This window comes from Eutrema salsugineum, unplaced genomic scaffold, assembly GCF_000478725.1.
Source record: "Eutrema salsugineum unplaced genomic scaffold, Eutsalg1_0 scaffold_13, whole genome shotgun sequence".
Taxonomy (NCBI): Eukaryota; Viridiplantae; Streptophyta; class Magnoliopsida; order Brassicales; family Brassicaceae; genus Eutrema; species Eutrema salsugineum.
Window position 1 is genome coordinate 7576897 of NW_006256885.1, and position 23115 is coordinate 7600011.

Here is a 23115-nt window from a genome sequence, read left to right on the forward strand (position 1 = left end):
GGGTGTTTACGCTTACGCTTACGCATTTCGCCTGAGAATAATGCATGAAAGAGGCCTGAGTTTGGTGAAGAGAGAAAGTGAGATTTCTTCTCTTGCACACTCATAATATCTACTATCACTGAAGAGAAAGCCTATGTGATACTGACTTCCTGAACCTCTACTGAGTTGCAGTTGGAGTTGACCCGGTGAGACAGGTTTCCTCTGCCGATAAAATGCTTTTCATTCGCAGTCAACATGCAAGCATGATCAGTGGTTTACATAGTCGACTTCCTATATATGCATCAGTTGCAAGGTAAAAAGCCATAAACTTCACGTGTTTACTTTTGTTTCCTTTGAAGTTTCATAACCCCATAACTTGTCTGCTATCTTAAGGCTTGCAAAACGATGGTTTCCTGCGCATCTGTTTTCTTGTTGCCTGGCAGAAGAGGCCATTGAACTTTTGGTTGCTTATGTCTTCCTAACGCCTCTCCCACTTGGTGTTCCTTGCTCCCCGTATCGACGGATTTTTAAGGTTTCTTTCCGCCTCCATACTTTTGATTTTACAAAAACCAATCAAGTAATATGGTGGTTCCAACAATTAAAACGTTTCATTTTTCTTCACTGGACTGTGTAACAGGTTCTTTCGATTACTAGCAGACTATGACTGGTTGTTCTATCCGTTGATTGTTGACATAGACAACGAATGAATTTGGCAGAAATAAAGAGAAGGAGATCAATGTGATGTGTTATAATGCTTCTAATGATGAGCAACATTTGTTAGGACTGCCATATGTAAATGCTTTATGGTTTTATAGGATAACTTCATGTCAAGTAGAAAGGGATACGAAGAGGACAGACAAAACATAAGTTCAGCCACGTTCTTGGCTGCTCCTTATGACAAGGCATCAGAAGCATGGACAACAACTTCACCAAATTTTATCGGTCAGTAGTTAGAGTAAGCTTTTGAAAGTTCATTCAGCACCGCTCTGTAATTTTCTTCTTGTTTTAACTTAAGTTTACTATATACTTTGTTAAAGGAACAAAAAAGGTTGGTGGCTTATGCTCGAAGCAGCGCAAACGTGTTAAGCAAGCTGGTATTGCAAAGAACATTAATTATTTCGTTCAATGGGAGGTGAGTGAGATGCATTGAAAAAAATTTTGCTTTAAGCTAGTATTGAAAGAACATAATTAATACAATGTTGACTAATGTAAAGTGCATACATATACATGTTGCAGTGCCTTTTCAGGATACCCTTGAACAACTATGATGCAGTTATTCTTCTCCATAGAGACTAATTACTTTACCCACGTCGTCTTTTGTTTCCGTCAGAACTTAAGAAAGCTCCTAGACATGGCTCTCTGTCTCTAGTTCTGATGTTTCTATGTGAATTCCATAAATTATAGCACACTCCCAATGATTTGAGCAGGGAAACATGTAGCACGTGGAAAGGCGAGTACAGCATTTAATCCCTTTTTGTTGCCTGGAGATTTGAAGAGAAGCCCTGAGGAGCTTAAGAATTTAATGGTGGACTTGGAGCCAACCAAGTGCTTCATGAGTGGGTTGCAGGCAAGTTTTCTAATCAAAACCAAAACATTAAAAGTTATTCAATTTGTTGTCAAAGAAAGAAAGCTTTCTCGGGATTCTTAGCTTATGTGGTCGTGTGCAGGATGAGTTTGGGACGTTGAAGCCGTGGTATGATCATATAGGAGGCGACACGGTTGGTTTAGCTTGGACTAAACACAATTCAAAGGTAAAAATGCAAAACTTCTGAAAACTTTCTTTAAACCAAAAAAAAAAAAAAAAAAAAAAGAGACAAATCGAAGCAAATGTGTGTAATGTTTGATTGCAGAAACGAGAACGAGATGAAGAGGAAGTGGAAACTAATCCAATAGGAGATGTTAAAGGCGGTAGGCGAAATGGGTAAAGGGTTGGTGAGAGATATCTACTTGCTCAAGCCTCCACGCTTTCTTCTGTAAGATGATGACATTGTAATGTATTTTTACTCGGGCATCTTCCGCGAAAGTATGTTTTTATTGTTTTTGTTTCAACTTGTCCGAAACTTGACATAATGTTTTCTTTATTTTTACGTAATGGATAGAATCTGTTTGATTAGAACTCAAAAATGTTCATCATTTTGGACGAGTATAATTCAAAGATAACCTCTTTTAAGGAAGGTTATCTCTCTATTAAAAGAATGATTTTTCTTTGGAGGCTCATTGTTTCAGGCATTGTGAGCACTACTTTGTAACCTCCTAGCTTCCCCGACAAACGCCAAACCAATCCCGGTGTTACCAGATGTTGGCTCAATCAGTGTTTTCTGAAGTATATCACCAAAAGACTTGGACTTTTAGTCTGATTTTAGTTCCGAAAAAAGTCAAACAAGGTCGTATGATTCAACTGTTGTACCTTTACGGGAGTAAATCAACCCCTTGTCTTCTGCATCTTTAATCATACTATAAGCAATTCCTTTCAAGCGGAAGATCATATTCAAACAAAGAAAACCAACAGCTTTCTAGCTCAGGATTACAAAAAGCATTTGGAAATCGTGTCCATGGCTGTGTCGGCTGATACTTGAATATTTTCTTCTTCGAAAACAAGAGTATTCGTGTAAGCCTAGAGCAAAACGTAAATCTGAGAAACAACCAATCTGTGAAATAAAAACGACGGGTCAAACACACAGAGAAAAGAAAAAGAAAAAAAAAAAAAGGCAAAACGACAACTCATAACAAACAAAACGCAAACGATATAAAGTGATGTTAATAATATAGGCCTCACGCGCGCAACGCGCACCAAGTGCGAGTGGGATATGTTTTTTCGCCAGATTAAGCTGGGATAGGCAAAACGCCAGCGTTTCGGGTCATTTTGGAGGCCAAAACGTCAGCGTTTCTTTAAAAGACTTGTTTTCGGATAGATTACGGTTCTCTCTCTGCAAATTTTTCTTTTTTATTTGTCTACAATTCCGAGTCCGTCGTGGGCATATTGTCAATGTGAAAAATTCGAGCTTTGTAAATTCATAGGTTACTTGAGAGCTAGCTCCAGTTTCGCGTGAGTTTCAATTTGTAAGAAGCCATTCGTAGCATGGCAAAGCCGGATGCTTCTGTTGATCTTCTTCTCCACTTGCCTAAGGTTGGTTCTATATACAGTATTGCTCATTTCTAGATATTTTCGAGTCGATGTTGTGGGATATGTAACTATACAAGGGTTCTTGCTTGCAGGAATGTCTCTATGACAAGGATTACATGAATCATCGATGTCTATATCTTTGTGTGATTAGAAAACATTTCTTGTGAATGGGTATGCAGCTATGAAGACTTTATCAGTTTCCTGGACTTTCCATAAGAATAATCACTGTCTGATGTTGCAAAGTTGAGTATGAGCAGAAACAACGTCCATTCTGTAACTGCAGGAGGTAATGCGGTTTGTTTCAAGAATGTTGTAGTCAACTTAATAAATATATTGAGACATTCAATTTATTGATAATTCTGATTTGTCTTGATGATAAAGATGGTGTCCCTCCGCCATGTTGGTGACCTTAAGTTACATTCTTTCTTATTGTTGATGATGTTCAGTTTCATTTTTTCTTCAAAACTTCACAAATTTATAGACTTATGTGAGCACTCTACAGTCTACAGAGGTAACTGCGTATCTCTGGGATTGTTCTCTGCACCAGTTGGTTCGTCCTGCATTTAATCGGGAATGAACAAACATATATAAAAAAAAAACAGTTCATCCATACTTTATAGCATAATGTCTCTAATGTCTAAGACTCTAAGGCTTAAAAGATGTTCTTCTATGATTCTGCATATATTACCAATGGGACCATATCGCAATTACAAAGACCCCTCTGAACATAAGTTGAACCTTAGATCTGATCCTTCGTAATGCCATAGAGATCTGATCCTTGGTAAAACATTTGTAACAAAAACGTTTATGTTTATAATGATCATTGTGTTAGCATCACCATCCTTCTACAGCTGCCTCTGCTTAAGTGCTTTTTCATAACAACATCTAAAACTGAATCTCGAATTGCATTTAGTGTGTTTTATTAGTTTAACTATATTTTACTAAAATACTAATAATAATAATGTTTTAGAGACTTTTTGGACCGTTGTGGTCCGCCACAAAGTAGACGTGTGTATGAGCTTTCGACAAAATGCAAAGAGATACCATTAAAGTTCTATTTTATTAATGCGAGCACATGAAATGAAATCTTGCGAGGCAGAAGAAGCACGCTTTGCATCCAAAGCTTTAATGAAAATTTGCATTGAAGAAGCAAAGAAAAGTGAGGAAACGTAAACTTTTATCAAATGCCTCCAAATAATTTGAAGTTGAAGATATTTTAGCTAAGCTAATCATGTTAAAAAAAATTCAGATTTGGAATCAGAAGAACCTGAGTCAATATTAAGAAATATGTTCACTGTTAATTAGTTTTGAATTGCAGATTTATGAAAACTAACATGGTATTAATTTTTGAATTGCAGCCTGAGTCGAACCGGGAGTACTGGATGATAAATATTATTTACCGCCGGTTTAATTCACATAAACCGCAACAGAAATAACGGAATAAGAAAATTATTAGATTTTCCGAAGAAAACCAAAAAAAAAAAAAAAGGAAGAGGCAAAATCCGAAATTCCTCAAATACAAATTAACAACTTCGTCTCCTTCCTCTCTGACCTGTTCCTCTTAATTCTCTGCTTTTTTTTTTTCTTCTGATTCCTAATCTCTGGAGCTGGAGGGTCAACCCCTCCTTCTTCCAACCTAAAACCCCTTTTTCTCTTTCTCTCTCTTATATGCTAACTACGTCTTAACCACCGTCTCCGCCGCCATGTCCCATCTCCGACTCATCTTCCTCGCCGTGTTCTTTCTCATCTCTTCCTCTCTCTCACAGCCCTCTCCTCCCTCAGGTACCATCTCTCTCATTCTCCTCCTTGTTCCATTGCGTATTCGTATCTGTAATCTCCTCCCAATCCACGTCTCCTGATTTTTCCTGATTTCTGAATTTAGCGATTCTAATCGATTGCGGCGCCTCCTCCTCATCTGTAATCGACGGCCGGAGATGGCAACCCGACGAGAATTTCGTCTCCAGCGGAACACCCAGGAACGTCTCCGATCAAGTGCTCGACGAAATCTTATTTACCGTCAGATCCTTCCCGCTTAACCTCGACGGAACTCGTCGCAAGTTTTGCTACGTGATTAGCGTTTCCCGTGGCTGGAAGTACATGATCAGGACGACTTATTACTACGGTGGGGTTAACGGAAAAGGCACTCCGCCGCCGGTATTCGACCAGATTGTCGACGGGACCTTCTGGGGAGTCGTCAATACCACCGCCGATTACGCCGACGGTCTCGCCTCTTATTACGAAGGGGTTTTTCTGGCTCAGGGAAAATCCATTAGCGTCTGCATTGCTTCCAATTCTTATACCACTTCCGATCCATTTATCTCCGCCTTGGAGGTCGTCAGGCTTGATGGCACTCTTTACAATTCCACTGACTTTGGAAATTTCGGGCTAAGTCTTGTTGCAAGGCATGCTTTTGGATACAGCGGACCAATCATCAGGTTAGCTTCGCTTGTGGTTGATAAAACTCTGATACATTGACTTCACTCTGATATATGTTGCTTTCAGGTTTCCAGATGATGAGTTTGATAGGTTTTGGGAGCCTTATTCGCTAAACTCGACGGTACCAAACAATCGGAAACTACAAGTTTCTGGTTTCTGGAACCTTCCGCCTTCGAGGATATTCAACACAGATCTCAGAGCTACTCAGGTTCAGCCTTTGGAGTTCACATGGCCTCCAATGCCCTTAACAAAATCCACTTACTATATTGCGCTATACTTTGCCCACGATTCTGATTCCTTGGGAGATGGATCCAGAGTCTTCGATGTTTCTGTAAATGGTATAACATATTACAAAGAGCTGTCTGTCACTCCAGCTGGTGCGGTTATCTTTGCAAGCAGGTGGCCTCTTGAAGGTCTCACGACGTTAACTCTAAGTCCTAGAAGTGGTTCAAACCTTCCCCCTCTTATCAATGGTGGTGAAATGTTTGAGCTGATTTCTCTTGGAGGGAGAACTCTTGTTCGAGATGGTAGGACTGTTAACTACGCTGAATGGTTGATTTTATTTCATATTTTATTGTAGTTTGCTGCTAACGTGCTGACTTGTGTTTCTTCCTTCTGTAGTAACTGCTCTGAATGCTATTAAAAGCAGCTTCAAGAACGCACCAGTTGATTGGAATGGGGATCCTTGTATGCCTAAAAATTACACATGGTCTGGAGTTACCTGCTCTGAAGGCCCCCGAATCCGCATAGTAGCTTTGTGAGTTGGGACTTTGACAAATTGTGTCGTCTGTGTTATTTGATGAATCAGTTTGAGATTTACTGACACTTTTCCAATCCATTGTTGCTCCCAGGAACTTGACTAGTATGGGCCTTTCAGGTTCGCTAGCAACTGAAGTTGGCAAATTAACAGGGTTGTCCTCCATGTAAGTACCTTGACCAGTGAACAGTTAGTTTATATGCCTGATTATCAAAAACATCAATTGATTTTCGTGTGTTTTGAACAGCTGGCTGGGAAACAATTCTCTCTCGGGAAGTATACCTGACCTCAGTTCACTCAAATTGCTGGAATCAGTGTAAGCAGATAATTATTATATTTCCCTACTTGTGCTGCACATTTGGTCCTGTAAATGACAATAGGCGGGTAAGTGAACAAAGACTCATAAGCTAATCTCATCCCTTTTCCCTTTAGGCATTTGGAAGATAATCGTTTCAGTGGAACTATTCCTCCATTTTTCGGTGGAGTGCCACACTTGCGAGAGCTGTAAGTTTCCATTCTCATATACGCTCCTTTGATTATTGGTTTAAATGCTTTTCTAGAATAAGTTGCATAATGTCTGCTTATTCTGTCAAGATTCTTGCCTTGTGGATGGAAATGGCATAATAAGTTAGCCCTTTCTTTTTGGCTTCCGCCCTTTTGTCTTTTAACTTTACTTTTTAAGATTCAAAGGCCATATTATTAACGGCGCACTATACCACCATAACTATAGTGATGTTTCCTCTATATACTCAGTTTCATAGTTCTGATTCGCCAACCTAAACCACAACTTAAGAAATTTTGAACCTGTATGTCTCCATTTTGTTGCTAAGGGCATGAATTTCTGACTTAGTTATGTATGTTTTGTGGATAATTAGGTACTTGCAAAACAATAACCTAACTGGCCAAATTCCTAGTAATCTTCTGCAGAAGCCAGGACTTGAGCTAAGGTGAGCTACTAATTTCCGAGAGTAGTTTTCACCATACAAATCTGACTATGTCTCATCTCGAATTGGCTAATACAAATTCTCAATGATTCTTTATACTTCAGGACTTCTGGTAATCCCTTTTTGACTCAACCTCCACGTTGATTCGGGCCTTTTAAGAAGAAGACGACAATGATTTGAGTATGTGTTATAGTTTTGTAGAGCTTGTGTGTAAATTAGAAGCCTCACATGTACAATCTACTTAACAGATCTTAATGTTTCATTCTTTTAACACTGTGGGGATACGGGAATATACTGATTGCATATGTTGTGTAATGAAAAATACGTCATTGTTTTATTATGAATCTTGTGATTGTGTTTTCCTCTAATTAAAAGTTGGTTCTATTGAGATCCAATTCTTATGGTCATTGAGGTATATTCACCTGGAATCAGAGTTTAAGATATTTCTTGATCAAATATCTATCAATATGCCAGATATGATGTAACAAAAGCACAAGAAAAATGTGAAGAACGAGAGCTGTAGTCTATTAAGGTGGAGCCCAGTTCCAAAATGGTGAAGCAAAATCGATTGGTGCAGAGAAAAGTAAATTTTAGAAAACATCTGAATCTTGCATGTGCCCATCAGTCTTTCATCACTCACTTTCTCATCATTAACTAACAAACAGATTACTCTGCTATTTCTATCTGCTGTCTCATCATTTTGTTTTTGACATTTACCTCTTTGTCTCGCACATTTCACATCTCACATGCAACAAATCTAAATCACGTCTTTGTCTTTTGATAATCAAAATACTTTTTTGAATCCAGAAAGAACGAAAAGAAATGGAGATGAAGAACAGAGGCACGGATCTTACTCGAATTTCTTGACACTTAGCACTGTTACACATTAGATCTCAACCCATAAAGATTAACAAAAATACATCTGATACAACGCTTAATCAAATGCATTAGAGTTACAGACCACATCAAAAGACACTCGAGATTCTGAACAAATCAACCAATAATTGTGTCAATCGAAAGATAGATTCGAACTTTTCAAGTGCGTCTCTCCACTCTGTTTTTCTTTAGCGCAAGCGGAAACAGAGGAGGCAAAGGAACAGAGGATTTAGAAGGAGTGCAAATAGGAACATGAATCATCGGCCGAATCCTCATACTCGCCGATCTCGTCCTCTCTAATCCTTTCTTACCTCTCTTCCCTTCTTTCTCTCTCTCCTCTCTCTTCGCAGCTGCATCCTCAAGTGAGCTCGATGAAGACGTGGAAGACGATGGAGACAACGACGACACGGTCCTCACCGACGAAGAAGACGAAGAATTCCTCTGTTTCTTCAACCGCAAAAGCTCTTTCCAAAGCACTGTGCATTTCGGAGGACGAGGAGATGGATCTTCGTCTATAAACCAACTCACTCTGTTATTATTATTATTATTATTATTCTCCTGATCTTTGTTCTTCATCGTCACTTCCACTTTACGATTCTCTTCTTCTACTTCTTCTTCGTTCGTCTTCAAGTTAACGTTTTTAAGCTTCTCTGAGTGCTTTACTTGCCAGAAAGGAAGCAACTTTCCTTCGGAGAAGAGTTCGTCCGCGGTGAGCATTCTTTGTGGACTCACATTTTCCGACAAGAACTCAAAGTCGGCGACTTTCACTGACCCTTTGACCACGTCTTTCTCTAACTCTTTACACATTGCGGGGGTGATGCAGATGAAGTCTCCACCGTCGGATAAATCAGCTGAGAAAGAAATACGAGGTCCAATCAACGGTGGTGATTCCGTCTGTGATATCGCCTCTGAAACCATATCTTCTACTTTCTCTCTCTCTCGATGAAGATTTAATAAGTGATAGATCTCTACTTATAATCTTCGGTGGAAGTCAGATTTGTGAGCAAATCGTGCTATAGACGTGTGGCTGATTGGTTTGTGTCTGTAAGTTTAAGAGAAGAGTTCGAGCTCGTGGTGGACTTTGTGAGAGTAATGGATGATGGAGATAAATAAAATAAACGAAATAGAAAGAGAAAGAGAGGTCTGAAATTGGAGAAGCAGCGTGAGTTAATGAATACAATGAAATTAAGTTAATTGAGTTTAGAATAGTACTAATGAGGAAGACGACCACATGGACACGTTAGGGGGAGACACAAGCAGACAAATTACAGACATGTAATTAGAGTTGTGGTTTTATGACTATTAAAGATTAAGAATAGAGATGAGCCATGCAACTGTGCAATTATATAATTATAATCTTGCAACGTTCGAGATTGAATATAAAAGGAAAAAAAAAACATTTTTCTGATAGATGAAAAGGATGGATCAGTCAATGGGAGTTGGGAATTAACGAGAGAGTGCATGAAGAAGGGTAATGAACAGTTAACACATGTCGGCACATGACCCTTGCGTTGTGATTTATTACACACATATCGTTTTTTGTATTTGTTAAATATTACATACATTTAATTGTAGCTTTTTTTTGGAAAGAAATGTAGTTTTTTTGTTTATACTACTGTTTTCTTTAATCTTGTGAATTCTATACATGACGTCAAACAAAAAGAATTTGGAATAAATATTACATTAGAAAATAAAACACATATTAACATTTTAGACCCAAAAAAAAAGAAAAGAAAACATATATGCTATAAACGAATAAATGCATGAGAAATTACTTAATTAATGTAAAAAGAAGGGGAAAGCAAATGATGTCGTCGGCTCATCTCGCTATGAAAATTCATATATGAACAAAAACGTTAAATATGATAGCAACTTATACTTATATCATTATCAATGCAAATGAAAGCATATGATCCTGTCCGAGAAAGTGATAGTGAAATAATTATGATTTCAGGTTCAATACAAAAAATAATAAAAACCAAATAACAATGGAAGAAATTTTTGCAACAAAATATATGATAATAAAACTATGGAAAAACCTGTAAAAAAAAACACTATGGAAGAACCGATACATATTTCTCTATAAGATACTCATCTTCAAAATCACAAGCGTTTGAAATTTGAATGATGTAATTTTTGTGAGGGTATAGTTTTTTATTTTTTTATTGACCAAGAAAAAACAAAATACACTATGGAAGAACCTGTAAAAAAAAACACTATGGAAGAACCGATACATATTTCTCTATAAGATACTCATCTTCAAAATCACAAGCGTTTGAAATTTGAATGATGTAATTTTTGTGAGGGTATAGTTTTTTATTTTTTTATTGACCAAGAAAAAACAAGTTTTTTTTCTTTTGTTTTTCTTTTAGGTTAGAATTTCCATTGAAGTGATAGATATATGAAACCAAAAAAAAAAAAACTCTAGTAACTAATGCGTGATATCTCCATTTATACGATGTGAAATTGTGGTTGACGTTGTTATTGCTGATTCTGGTTAATACAATCGAAACTAAATTCGAAGATAGGTCTCCAAATATAATTTTCATTAAATATTGTACGTATCTTTTTCACATGTTTGTCTCCACAATGCATGCCTGCATGACTTTTGTCTCTAGCTTATGATGATTTCCCATATATTGAGCTTTGGCCCGATACAATCTTACAAGTAGCAATAACTATATCTCGATTTGAAAAAAAAATCATATTACATGCTTTAAATCCCAATTAAGAAGATATACGAATTTCAGTCTTTTTGTTAAAAATAAATAAAATAATTTGCAATTTTTGAAAAATCTATCATTTAAAACCATAGTCCAAAAAATACCAGCAGACAATATTTAAACTTAATAATATTCCTTAAAAAGTATCAGCGTTTTTCTTATGGATGAAAAACAAATTCCGAAAAGTATATCAATATACACAACCACTAATTAACAAGCAAACTATTGTGTATGGAGAGACAAACAGACAATAATAATCTAAAGGATGGGGTATATATTGAAATAGTATGATATAATAAATAAATAAACACAAGAAAATACTTGGAAGCACGTCGAGCTGCGGGTTTCTTGGTGTTGGACCACTCGTTTTGTTTCTATCTTCTTCTTTTTTTTTTCTTTGTCAACGTTTTGGCTCTGATGATTTTATCGTTAATATCGAAAGGCTTTTTTTTAGGTTTGCGCTCTCCGAAGAATATTATGAATTAGATCTGTTCGCTTCATATTTTTTTTTCATTTTTCTGTTACACTGAATATGATATTAAACGGTATCGTCTAACAAAGAGATATGGAATATTTAGGTGTAAACACAGTTCATGCAAAATGAAAATGAATTGTTGGGGAGTACCTTTTTAATTTTGGATAGGGTAGAGACAACGTAGTCACCTCACCTGTATACAAAAATCTGTTAGCTATATATTACACGTTTAGTTTATTAATGGATTCACTCGGTCTTAAAATAATAATTTACTTTGACACTAACCTTATTTTACAAAGCTCATATTTTATTACATTCACTCATTAATTCTCGCACAAATATTTTTACACTAAACTCTCGTGTGTCAGACGTTCATTAACCTTTTGTTCTCTTGAGAAATTGTCTGTAACTACAAAAAAAAATCTATCCGTTTATTCTCACTTGTTTCTTCCATACTTAGAAAAAGTTCCAAAGACATAATTATAAACGATTTGCTTAATCGTTTGGTATGTTAATTTATAATAACTACTGTTATTTTAAAACTAGAAAATTGGGACGAAATACTTTTATAAAGTTAAAGGCTTCAACAACCCCATATTTAATTAAACGTAATTTATTTTTGAATTCTCTCATATATTTGCCTTTGCTTCTCTCTTGCTTAATCTTTTCATCAAGCCTGGTCTTCCAATCTTCTTCTTAGGTTTGTGTCCAGCCCATTTTCTAATTTTGGGGGCTAGGACTTTTCTTAGCTTTAATTTCAAAACTTCCTGTAAACAATTGGTGTAACTATGTTGTCCTATTTCCACATTCTCCTTCATTGATATTCACACGATACAATGTTATATGTCATTTATATCTCGATTATCTCTGTAGATGAACAAAAACAGTATTTCTATACACAAAATCCAAAAGATTATGCTTCTACAGTATAATAATGTCCGAGATAAAGTGGCCCTTTAAAAATCCATTACTATCTCAGCTCAACGATGGGCAGCAAGGAACGTAAAGTATAATAAATCTGCGATTCCCTTCAACGGTAACACCTTCATTCAAAATATATAAGTTACCAGTTAGTAAAATATATATATATATATATATATATATATATATAAGATGAAATTTTTGTAAATAGATATCTGAGAACATTTATCTATTATTTAGTTAAGGGCAAACGAAAAGAAAACAGAAATTAGAAAGATTGCTTTTGTTTTCTCAAATCGGTTTAATGGGTTATAGTGGTTAGAAGTTATAACCTACATAACTAATGAATTGTTTTGACAGACAGAAGCCACAAGATAGATAAAAATATCCATTGGTAAACTATTCTTCGTTAAGAAAAAATCCGCAAACCAAACCACTTTTTTTTATCTATTATGAAAAATATGCAAATTGTCTGCTCCTACAGATTATTCTGTCATAGACTAATATTTTCACCAATTAAATAAAAACATCTGTTAATACTTTGAACATTAACTAAAAAAAACTCTTTTGGATCTATAAGCTATGGATTCAATAAAAGCAAGAAATCTTCAAAAAACAGAGTCAAATACAGGTCGTATGTTTGAAAGGAATAGAAATTCAGCTAAAGAATAAAATCTGCCTAATTAATTTAGTTTGACTTTTAACAATAACATTTGATCAAATAACAACAAGAGCAACAAAAAACCTCCGCCTAATTACTGCCACAAAATAAATACAGATTGTAATCAGTTATCACAGCTCAAGGCATTCTTCTTCTTAAATTTATCCAGCATTCTAAGAATCTCTGTAAGAGAAATAGCCTATAAGCTCTAAAAACCCTAACACATTCTACATATAAAAACCTATCCACATATACAATAATACTATATAATCATGACCAAGCGACGCATTTGCTACATAGTTTCCGGAATCATTTCCATCCTCTTCATCATCTTCATCATCACTTTGATCCTTGCGCAAACCGTGTTCAAACCAAAACATCCCATATTGCAAACCGTGTCTTCGACTGTCGAAGGCGTATCCACAAATGTAGCACCGCCGTTTGAGGTCCAGCTAAATTTCACTCTTACACTCCAGATGCTGCTCAAGAACCCTAACCTCGCCGATTTCGAATACAAGACGGTAGAAAACTTGGTTTATTACAGGGATAATCTAGTGGGTAACCTCACTCTTCCTTCGAGCACACTCCCTGCCAAAGGCTCAGCGCTTTTGCCTTGCCCTCTTGTTCTTCAGATCGATAAATTTGTTGCGGATTTAGGTGATATTTTGCAAGATGTATTGCACGGGAAAATTGTGATAGAGACCAAGGCAAAAATGCCAGGGAAAATTACAGTGTTGGGAATCTTTAAGGCACATTTGAATACATTATCGCATTGCAAACTCGTTCTTGGCTTTCCTACAATGGAAGTGGAGGATCAAGTTTGTGAGCTTGACACTAAGCTGTAAAATGTTGATGTCTTTCTCAAGTAAACATAGGCTTAATAGGGCAGATTAATTCTAGTTTCCTGTAATCATCAAGATTTTACGTTTTATTGTTCTCTTTTTTTTTTTTCTTTTTCTTTTCAGTTCCATTTGAACTTTGAATCTTGATGTTTGGTTAAGTTGTATCCACAATCCACATGAATTCCAAGTGATGATTATGATTAAATTTTTTTTTTTTTGTCGGCTTTTGTTTTGTCGGCAATTAGTTAAACCAAATCAAATGATCGAATGAAACTAGCAAAATGAAATATATCACGAAACTATATAATATACTATATTATACAACTAAACAAAATAGACTAGCTAGTTACATAGCAAAATGATCGAATGATCAAATAGCCATCACTCATCAGCGAGATACAGCCGGTTAATGATGTTTTCCGACCGATGAAGCAAACAAGATTTGAGACATGACGAACAGTTTGACCCACAAAACATGGTAACAGTTCTATAGACATTATTACGTTCATGACTGATAATTTTATTTGGAATACACGAGACTTTGAGAAATCCGCTATATACTAGGCATGCATGGACTACTAATTCCAAAAAAAGTAGACCAATAGATTTCTATACGTTGATTGAAACTTTGGATGGTTAATATCATCCTGATCGAATATTCAAAACAGCTGATTATAAGATTAGATGTTTGTTATCAGAATCTTCAAAGTGATACTACATAGGATTAGAAATGTTACAAATGGATTATAGTATTATACTGGTTACTCAAATTAGTATTCCAGTGTTATTTCCCTTTATTATATGTTTTTTGCAATTACATGTAAAAGAGTTTGTAAGATTCACGAAATCAACGGATAGCGACATCGGCAGAGTTTAGAAAAGCGTGCCCCTTATCATAGTCATAATCTTCGGATCATTCTTCTCTCTTCAGATTCCGAATCGGAAAAATGGATTCTTCCTCCGCCGCACGCCGCCGCATAAACGCTATCCACTCCCATCTCGTCACATCTTCTCGCTCTTCCCCTCTCCTCCGCTCCAATCCCACCGCCGGCGAGTTCTGTCTTGGTCGGTGCTCATCTCATCTCTCTATCTCTGATGTAGTAGTAGTAGCTTCCGTTTTTTTGATTCCTTGGTTTTTTGTTTTCCGATCATAATCAGATAACGGCTATAGTGTTGTGCTTCCGGAGAAATTGAGTACTGGCAATTGGAATGTCTACAGGTTCTCTAGCCTCCGCTTCTCTGTTTCTCTTCCTTCCGTTTAACCTTCCTCTCTCTCTCTCTCTCTCTCTCAATATTTGATCTGTTCGATTTCAATTGTTAGATCTGCTCGATCTCCGTTCAAGCTCGTTAGTAGATTCCCGGATCATCCTGACATCGCCACTCTCCATGACAACTTTGAGTATGAAACCTCATTATTATTACTCTCCATCTTCTATATCAATTTCAGTAAACTCTCTGATTACTACGGTTCTCTGATTATGTAGGCATGCTGTTCATGATTTTCGGGACTACAAGTATCTAGGAACTCGGGTTCGCGTCGACGGAACTGTTGGAGAGTGAGCTGCTAACTTAATGATTTATCCAATTTCTTTGAAGCTCTTCTTACGTTTACTATGGTTTACTCTTCTAGCTACAAGTGGATGACATATGGAGAAGCTGGTACAGCAAGAACTGCTCTTGGTTCTGGTTTAGTTCATCACGGAATCCCCACGGTAAAATGATTTGATTCTGACTCTCTTGCCAGCTTCAAGTTTCAGCTGACGCAAGTCTCTATTTTTCTTCTTCCAGGGATCTTCTGTTGGAATTTACTTTATCAACCGCCCAGAGTGGCTCATTGTTGATCACGCCTGTTCTTCTTATTCTTATGTCTCTGTTCCTTTGTATGATACTCTTGGTAAGTATCTCGTTATTTCTGTTGCATGTTTTTAAGGAGGTTCTATTTATGTTTTTCCTTCTTTTTTTTGTGCTGAAGGTCCTGATGCTGTAAAATTTATTGTCAATCATGCAACTGTGCAAGCCATATTTTGTGTGCCAGAGACGTTAAATTCCGTAAGTTCATCAATTTCCTTCTCTATTCAAAAGCTCACCTGCACGTTTCGTTAGATAAAAAAAAAAACACCTTTTCACCCCTTGCTCAAATGTTTTGTGTATGTTGCTGAATTGTCGTTTATTGCTGACGTCTCTTTCCTTGCTTTCCTGTTTGGGTTATGTTGGAGCTTGCAGTTACTTAGCTGCTTGTCTGAAATGCCAACTGTACGCCTGGTGGTGGTATGAAGAAACCTCAAATTTTGATTACGGTTTTAAGTATTATGGAAACAGTTTTCAAATAATTTTTCTCTCTCCCTGTTTATGTTACTTCTCATATGCCGAGTAGGTTGTTGGAGGGTTGAATGAATCTTTGCCTTCTCTTCCACCGTCAGCTGGAGTGAAAGTTGTATCATATTCGGTGTTACTGAATCAGGTACTGTACATAATTCTCTGTATTCTGCTGTGGAACTTTTAATGTAATATCAGTTCTCTAGAGATAAGCAGGATTAAAGACATTCTATAAATTAAGAGTTTACAAATTCTTACCAGTGCTATCATGACTCCTGTTCTGATTGTTAACAACACGTGTTCCATCAACTTATATACAACACTGACACCTGATTGTCATAAATGCTCAAGTGTATATCGACATCATTATACTTTTACCTACAACTTGAATTCATTTTATATCAGGTCTATGCGTACACATTTCCCATATATCTTCATTATAATTTTCTCATTGAAATATTGTAGTTACTCCCTATCTTTCTCAGTTATAGCATCACTTGTCCTGCAGTTGTGGTACATGTTGGTTTCATAGTCTTCTGACCACACAAATTTGTTTCAGGGTCGCAGTAACCCTCAGCCATTTTCCCCCCCAAAACCTGATGATGTTGCAACCATATGCTATACAAGCGGAACTACTGGGACCCCTAAGGTTTTGCTTACTTGATATTTTTATTGGTATTCAAATCTGGGATAGTGCTGTTATTTATTTCATATTTATGCAGTCTATAGCATCTAAATCACTCTTTATGTTGTCCTGTATGTCTCATTCCTCCCTTGCCTGCTCTTCTTCTGGATGAAATATGTTAAAGGGAGTCGTATTAACTCATGCAAACTTGATTGCAAATGTTGCTGGCTCCAGTTATAGTGTGAAATTTTTCTCTTCAGATGTGTAAGTGGTTGATTCTTTCTACTATTAGTAAAGAATTTTTGATGTTCTCCTTTGTATATATTACTGCCGATCTCTTTTCTTGAAATCCCCATTCTGAAGTGGTCTTTGTTTCAGTGAAATTATTGGTATAACTGATTTTGCATAATCTCTTTTACTTCCAGTTACATTTCGTATCTTCCGCTGGCACACATTTACGAACGAGCAAATCAGATCCTATCAGTGTACTTTGGAGTTGCTGTTGGATTCTACCAAGGGGTTGGAAACTGAACTTTCTTCTTTTAGCCAATTATTTGGCATAAGTTGGTTTCTAAACGTGAAGGCAGAACGTCTGGAAACTTTACTTCTAGCTCCATCGTATATGTTTTTGATAACCATCCACTCGCTTGCATTATGAAACTTGTGTACCTGTGATTTGATCTTTGCTTATAGTCCTCCCCATCTCCCCCCACCCTCAAGTCCTTTTCTGTTGATTTGATTTGATGAACCACTTGTTAAAATTTCTGCAGGACAATTTGAAACTACTGGATGATTTGGCTGCTCTGAGACCTACTGTATTCAGCAGCGTCCCTCGATTATACAATAGAATATATGCGGGGTAATAATGGCTTCGGTTTCTTAATATGCACTTTCTGCTGCTTTTGGTGATTCACCGAACTAATGGTAAAATTGTTGTTGCCAGTATCACTAATGCAGTAAAAACCTCTGGTGGGCTGAAAGAGAGGCTCTTCAATGCTGCCTATAATGCAAAGAAGCAGGCTCTCTTGAATGGTAGGTCTTGTCATGCACATTAACTCTATTTGCACATATAAGGCTTATTTCCATCAAAAAAAATATCTAAGTGCTTCTGTAGCTTTATGTTGTAATTTCTGACACAGCTCGGGATTTCGATTACAATTGGGTTACAAGAGTTAATAAAAAAAATTTGTTTATACAGTTATGGGCTTGATTTTCTTTGTACGGTATTGTTGGTACAGGAAAAAATGCGTCTCCCATATGGGACAGATTGGTATTTAATAAGATAAAGGACAGACTTGGAGGACGGGTTCGTTTTATGACGTCTGGGGCTTCACCTCTGTCTCCTGAAGTGATGGATTTTTTGAAAATGTAAGTTTATCGCTTGTAGATGATTGTGTTCGATCATATTATACAATAGACTTCATCCTCAAGAGGGAACAATTTTCAGTCCCTAACAATCTCTCTCTTTCCCTAGCTCATGCATAGTTATACAGGCTTTGGTTTCCTTTAGCTTTATTTTCTTACATTAGCTTGTAATGTTTCTTTTACGTTTTGATTTAATATTTTGATATGACTACTCCAGATGCTTTGGAGGAAGAGTAGCAGAGGGATATGGAATGACTGAAACATCTTGTGTTATAACTGGAATGGACGAAGGTGATAACCTCACTGGACATGTTGGCTCTCCTAACCCAGCTTGTGGTGAGTTTATTTACTGACTCTGCGATAAGATAAGTAGAGTAATTTGGAACTAATATAAAAGCTGATATCGCTATGAGATTTAATATGCATTCCTTTCTCAGAAGTAAAGCTTGTGGATGTCCCGGAAATGAACTATACATCAGCGGATGAGCCTCATCCCCGCGGCGAAATATGTGTTAGAGGTCCTATCATTTTCAGTGGCTATTACAAAGATGAAGTTCAAACGTATGAACACCTATCGCATTGCAAATTCCTTTTTTTTTCCCCAAATCAAAGTGTACCAAAAGTATTAATCCTTTCAGTAAAATGTATTATTTTCAGGAGAGAGGTGATTGATGAAGATGGATGGCTTCACACTGGAGATATAGGTCTGTGGTTGCCGGGAGGACGTCTAAAAATTATTGACAGGTTTTCCGAAATCACTTGATTGTTATCCAGTAAAGTCAAATACGTTGGCTCACAAAGAATAAGCCTATAGTCTTGAAAGATGGGTTGTTATTCTGGGGACTTGTTGGTATCTTGTGAACCGAGAATCATCTTAGTAAACTTTCCTCATTCTTTGATTAGGAAGAAGAACATCTTCAAATTGGCGCAAGGGGAATATATAGCTCCAGAGAAAATTGAAAACGTCTATGCCAAATGCAAATTTGTGGGCCAATGCTTCATATATGGTAGAGAAAACACAAATTTTGTAAATTGTTTTGTTTAGTATTTGATTTATTCTTCCTCCATCTCACATGTTTCCATTTTTTTCAGGTGACAGCTTTAATTCATCATTGGTCGCTGTTGTATCGGTTGATCCAGATGTGCTTAAAAGCTGGGCTGCTTCAGAAGGCATTAAGGTGGTGATATAACTTTCTTCAACAAATACTCTCAATGTAAAACTAGAAACATAACTTTATTATACCTCTACGCTAAATGCAGCATGGAGATCTGAGAGAACTGTGCAATAACCCGAGAGTGAAAGCAGCAGTGCTATCTGACATGGACAGTGTTGGAAGAGAAGCTCAGGCAATGCATCTTAGAAACATTCTTTTACTTACTTATTTCATCTGATTTAGTTTTCTCAAAGACGCAATCACTGACTAATTTTTTTTAAAAAACATCTGATGCAGTTGAGAGGCTTTGAGTTTGCAAAGGCTGTGACGTTGGTGCTGGAGCCATTTACGCTGGAAAATGGTCTGCTAACTCCGACATTCAAGGTAAATTCTCTGCCAGACCCATTTGAGGCACTGAATAAGTTCTTATGAGATTTCTTCATTCAAACTAGGTAGAACTCCTATATATGGTGTGAGTTAAGGGACATTTAAAAAAAAAAAATCGTTAAACGTCTTTGGATTCGATGTGAGATAACTGGGAAACCAATTGTGAAAATGAATTGAGGCAGAAGAATTTTTTTATTTTTAATTTTGCAGATTAAGAGACCACAAGCAAAGGAATATTTCGCAGAAGCAATAACAAACATGTACAAGGAGCTTGCTGCTTCTGATCCCACCGCTAATAAAGCTTTGTGATTCGTGTTATCGAGTGATTAATAAAAAAAGCCCCACGCAAAAGCTTTTTAAATGTTCATCCCCAATTGTATTCTTTTCTGTTGTTTCTTGCTAAATATTTATTGAATGCTAGTAAAGGTAATAAAGGTGCTACATTATATACTAAATGTTGTCCCTGTATAATAAAGAAAGGCAAAACATTCTCAGTTTGTTTGTTTTATTGCAGATTCTCTTTACTACCACAAAACGATGATTTTATTCACGGTTTGCTGTTTTTGGGGGCTTTTCCATTCCTTCTAACCGGTTTGTGGGGAAAAACATTCTCATCAAAAGACCATTAAAAATCTTAAATTTTTAACAAAAACCTTAAACTTAAAATATGATTGTGATGTTTTTGTTAATTGCTTCGTTGTCTGTTCACTGACACTTGAGTATATAGAAAGAAACATATTGTCTATAAATAGGATTTATCTGTAACGCGTACGATCTTTTTTAAGTTACAGTGATAGCAAAATAGCCACCCTAAATGATAATCTCTCTATCTATAATCATATCCAGATAAACATATCTATTTACATCTGTGACTGTGAGTGATATGTAATCTTATCAACTTAAGCTGAAAACAACACATCCAAATTGATTGCGATTTGGAGATTAAGCCATATACACACGCAATCAATAGTCCCCTAATCTATTGGTACAGGAAGATTTGACTGTGTAATCTAAAAATAATGGGAAAGAGAAAAAACAAGATTAGATATGATCCTAAGTAAGAGATTACGGGCCATACAAAAACCGTAGATCTCGCCACTGTTATTTCTAAACACGATCCCATTTTTAGACAAGTCTGGATCTCAGTTTAGTGTGTGACTCTATCGTCTCTTATAAATATAACATCTCCTTCATCTTCTATCCAACAGGGTCTGTCATTTCAAGCAGGGTCTCTGTCTCCTTCTTCAGCTTCCTTCATGTTTCATCTTTAGCTTACACAGACACACATATACAAACACTTACATATATATATATATATATATATATATATATCTCCGTCTTTCTCTCTCTCTCTCTCTCTATATATATATATACTGAGTTTAAGTGTTGGTGTCTGATCGAGACTAGTTAAACATGGCTGTTGTTGTAACATCTAATGGGAATGCTCCGGCTTTCGAAGCCAAGATGACTGTTTATGTCTTCGTCTGCGTTATGATTGCTGCTTTCGGCGGTTTGATCTTCGGTTACGACATCGGAATTTCCGGTTTATTCTCTTTCTCTGTACAAGAGCTTTCAATACTTGCATTTCAAGCAAACTAAAAAAAAAGAAAAAAAAAACCTAATTTGTGTCTCAAGTAACTTAGTTTTCTATTAGCTAATTATTGACCTGTGTGATACAAAAAGGTGGAGTGACGGCGATGGACGATTTCTTGAAGGAATTTTTCCCGGCGGTGTGGGAGAAGAAGAAGCACGTTCACGAGAACAATTACTGCAAATACGATAACCAGTTCTTGCAACTATTTACATCGTCTCTTTACCTAGCCGCCCTCGTGGCCAGCTTCTTCGCTTCCGCCACCTGTTCCAAACTCGGAAGAAAGCCCACCATGCAGTTCGCTTCCATCTTCTTCCTCATCGGTGTCGGCCTAACCGCAGGAGCCGTTAACCTCGTCATGCTTATCATTGGAAGAATCTTGCTTGGCTTCGGCGTCGGCTTTGGCAATCAGGTAGATACATTATACACACATAATGAATCTAACCTTTTTCTTGTGTGACAAGTCTCTAGAAATGACCTAACCCTATATTGCATGCATTTTTCAGGCAGTGCCACTTTTCCTATCGGAGATTGCTCCGGCACACCTCAGGGGAGGTCTCAACATTATATTCCAACTCATGGTTACAATTGGAATCCTAATAGCCAACATTGTCAATTACTTCACCGCCACGGTTCACCCTTACGGATGGCGAATTGCTCTCGGTGGAGCCGGAATTCCCGCCGTTATCCTCCTCTTCGGTTCACTGATCATCATCGAGACTCCCACGAGCCTCATCGAGCGTAACAAGAACGAAGAAGGCAAAGAAGCCCTAAGGAAGATCAGAGGAGTTGAAAATATTAATGACGAGTATGAAACCATAGTCCATGCCTGCGACATAGCCAGTCAAGTCAAGGACCCTTACAGGAAGCTCTTGAAACCCGCGAGTCGACCACCGTTCATCATCGGAATGCTTCTCCAGCTTTTCCAGCAATTTACCGGTATCAATGCCATTATGTTCTACGCGCCGGTCTTGTTCCAGACCGTTGGGTTCGGAAGCGACGCAGCTCTTCTCTCTGCGGTTGTGACCGGAACGATCAACGTTCTCAGCACGTTCGTCGGGATTTACCTCGTCGATAAAACTGGCCGGAGATTCCTTCTTCTCCAATCTTCCGTTCACATGCTCATTTGCCAGGTCCTTATCTTTCTATCTTGTTTCACAAGTAACATGAAGTAATTAACCTTTCTTGTTTCACAAGTAATCGTCCAAAACTAACACAATTTCTTCTTCTCAAACAGTTGATCATTGGAATCATCCTAGCCAAGGACCTTGGCACAACGGGAACACTGGGGAAGCCGCAAGCCCTAGTAGTGGTGATATTTGTGTGCGTTTACGTGATGGGATTCGCCTGGTCGTGGGGACCTTTAGGATGGCTAATACCTAGCGAGACGTTTCCTCTAGAGACTCGTAGCGCAGGATTCGCTGTTGCGGTCTCGTGCAACATGTTCTTCACGTTCGTGATAGCGCAGGCTTTCTTGTCGATGCTTTGCGGGATGAGATCGGGAATATTCTTCTTCTTCAGCGCTTGGATCATTGTGATGGGACTGTTTGCTATGTTCTTCATACCGGAGACGAAAGGAGTCGCCATTGATGACATGAGAGAGAGAGTGTGGAAGCCACATTGGTTCTGGAAAAGGTACATGCTTGCCGAGGATGATCATCATGACTTGGAGAAGAGAACTGATTGAAATCACTAGTCTTTCTGTTTCATCTCCTAATTTTTTTTTTTTATTATGTTCTTTAGTTCTTTCGTTACTTATTTTGTTTCGTGGGAACAATTAGTGTAATAAGACCAACTTGTTGATTCAAGTTAGGTGTTATCAATGAAATTCCACGGAAATTTCCTCACAAATCTAATTTTATAGTTCAATATTTCTTCATCATAATTTAAAGGTCTTGAATCTTAATTGTTTGACATGCAAATGTTAAAATATTGAGAA

At 37.2% G+C, this 23115-nt stretch overlaps 6 protein-coding genes across 7 annotated transcripts; 5 read left to right on the forward strand and 1 right to left on the reverse strand.

Moving 5' to 3' along the window:
- Positions 1-2103, forward strand: LOC18023619. Of its 2 annotated transcripts, XM_024159540.1 has the most exons (8): positions 1-77; positions 172-292; positions 373-511; positions 617-921; positions 1017-1111; positions 1407-1546; positions 1647-1730; positions 1830-2103. In XM_024159540.1, exons 5-8 carry the CDS (start codon positions 1105-1107, stop codon positions 1902-1904), a joined length of 306 nt encoding a protein of 101 aa, XP_024015308.1. In that variant the 5' UTR covers positions 1-77; positions 172-292; positions 373-511; positions 617-921; positions 1017-1104; the 3' UTR covers positions 1905-2103. The 2 variants fall into 2 exon arrangements, 1 of the variants encoding a protein (XP_024015308.1); XR_002900781.1 differs by lacking the exons at positions 1647-1730; positions 1830-2103 and having other exon boundaries at positions 1216-1547.
- A 2550-nt stretch (positions 2104-4653) lies between these two features.
- Positions 4654-7601, forward strand: LOC18023620 (leucine-rich repeat receptor-like serine/threonine-protein kinase At2g14510). Its single transcript, XM_006407938.2, has 9 exons — positions 4654-4885; positions 4986-5538; positions 5606-6066; positions 6161-6296; positions 6391-6462; positions 6544-6612; positions 6729-6800; positions 7172-7243; positions 7345-7601. Exons 1-9 carry the CDS (start codon positions 4807-4809, stop codon positions 7382-7384), a joined length of 1554 nt encoding a protein of 517 aa, XP_006408001.1. The 5' UTR covers positions 4654-4806; the 3' UTR covers positions 7385-7601.
- A 498-nt stretch (positions 7602-8099) lies between these two features.
- Positions 8100-9181, reverse strand: LOC18023621 (nuclear transcription factor Y subunit gamma). Its single transcript, XM_006407939.2, has one exon. It carries the CDS (start codon positions 9032-9034, stop codon positions 8276-8278), a length of 759 nt encoding a protein of 252 aa, XP_006408002.1. The 5' UTR covers positions 9035-9181; the 3' UTR covers positions 8100-8275.
- Positions 9182-13168: 3987 nt separating this feature from the next.
- LOC18023622 lies at positions 13169-13741 on the forward strand. Its single transcript, XM_006407940.1, has one exon. The coding sequence runs from the start codon at positions 13169-13171 to the stop codon at positions 13739-13741; it is 573 nt and encodes a 190-aa protein (XP_006408003.1).
- Positions 13742-14624: 883 nt separating this feature from the next.
- Positions 14625-20120, forward strand: LOC18023623 (long chain acyl-CoA synthetase 6, peroxisomal). Its single transcript, XM_006407941.2, has 23 exons — positions 14625-14803; positions 14897-14957; positions 15060-15137; positions 15223-15294; positions 15369-15450; positions 15527-15632; positions 15711-15787; positions 15962-16006; positions 16113-16199; positions 16614-16703; positions 16864-16943; positions 17105-17198; positions 17450-17538; positions 17623-17711; positions 17918-18047; positions 18262-18380; positions 18482-18605; positions 18702-18788; positions 18948-19051; positions 19137-19222; positions 19305-19391; positions 19496-19582; positions 19796-20120. The coding sequence occupies exons 1-23, from the start codon at positions 14686-14688 to the stop codon at positions 19892-19894; spliced, it is 2091 nt and encodes a 696-aa protein (XP_006408004.1). The 5' UTR covers positions 14625-14685; the 3' UTR covers positions 19895-20120.
- A 515-nt stretch (positions 20121-20635) lies between these two features.
- LOC18023624 (sugar transport protein 6) lies at positions 20636-23016 on the forward strand. The gene is made up of 4 exons (XM_006407942.2): positions 20636-21128; positions 21269-21588; positions 21683-22309; positions 22414-23016. The coding sequence occupies exons 1-4, from the start codon at positions 20999-21001 to the stop codon at positions 22861-22863; spliced, it is 1527 nt and encodes a 508-aa protein (XP_006408005.1). The 5' UTR covers positions 20636-20998; the 3' UTR covers positions 22864-23016.
- The last annotated feature ends 99 nt before the right edge of the window (positions 23017-23115 follow it).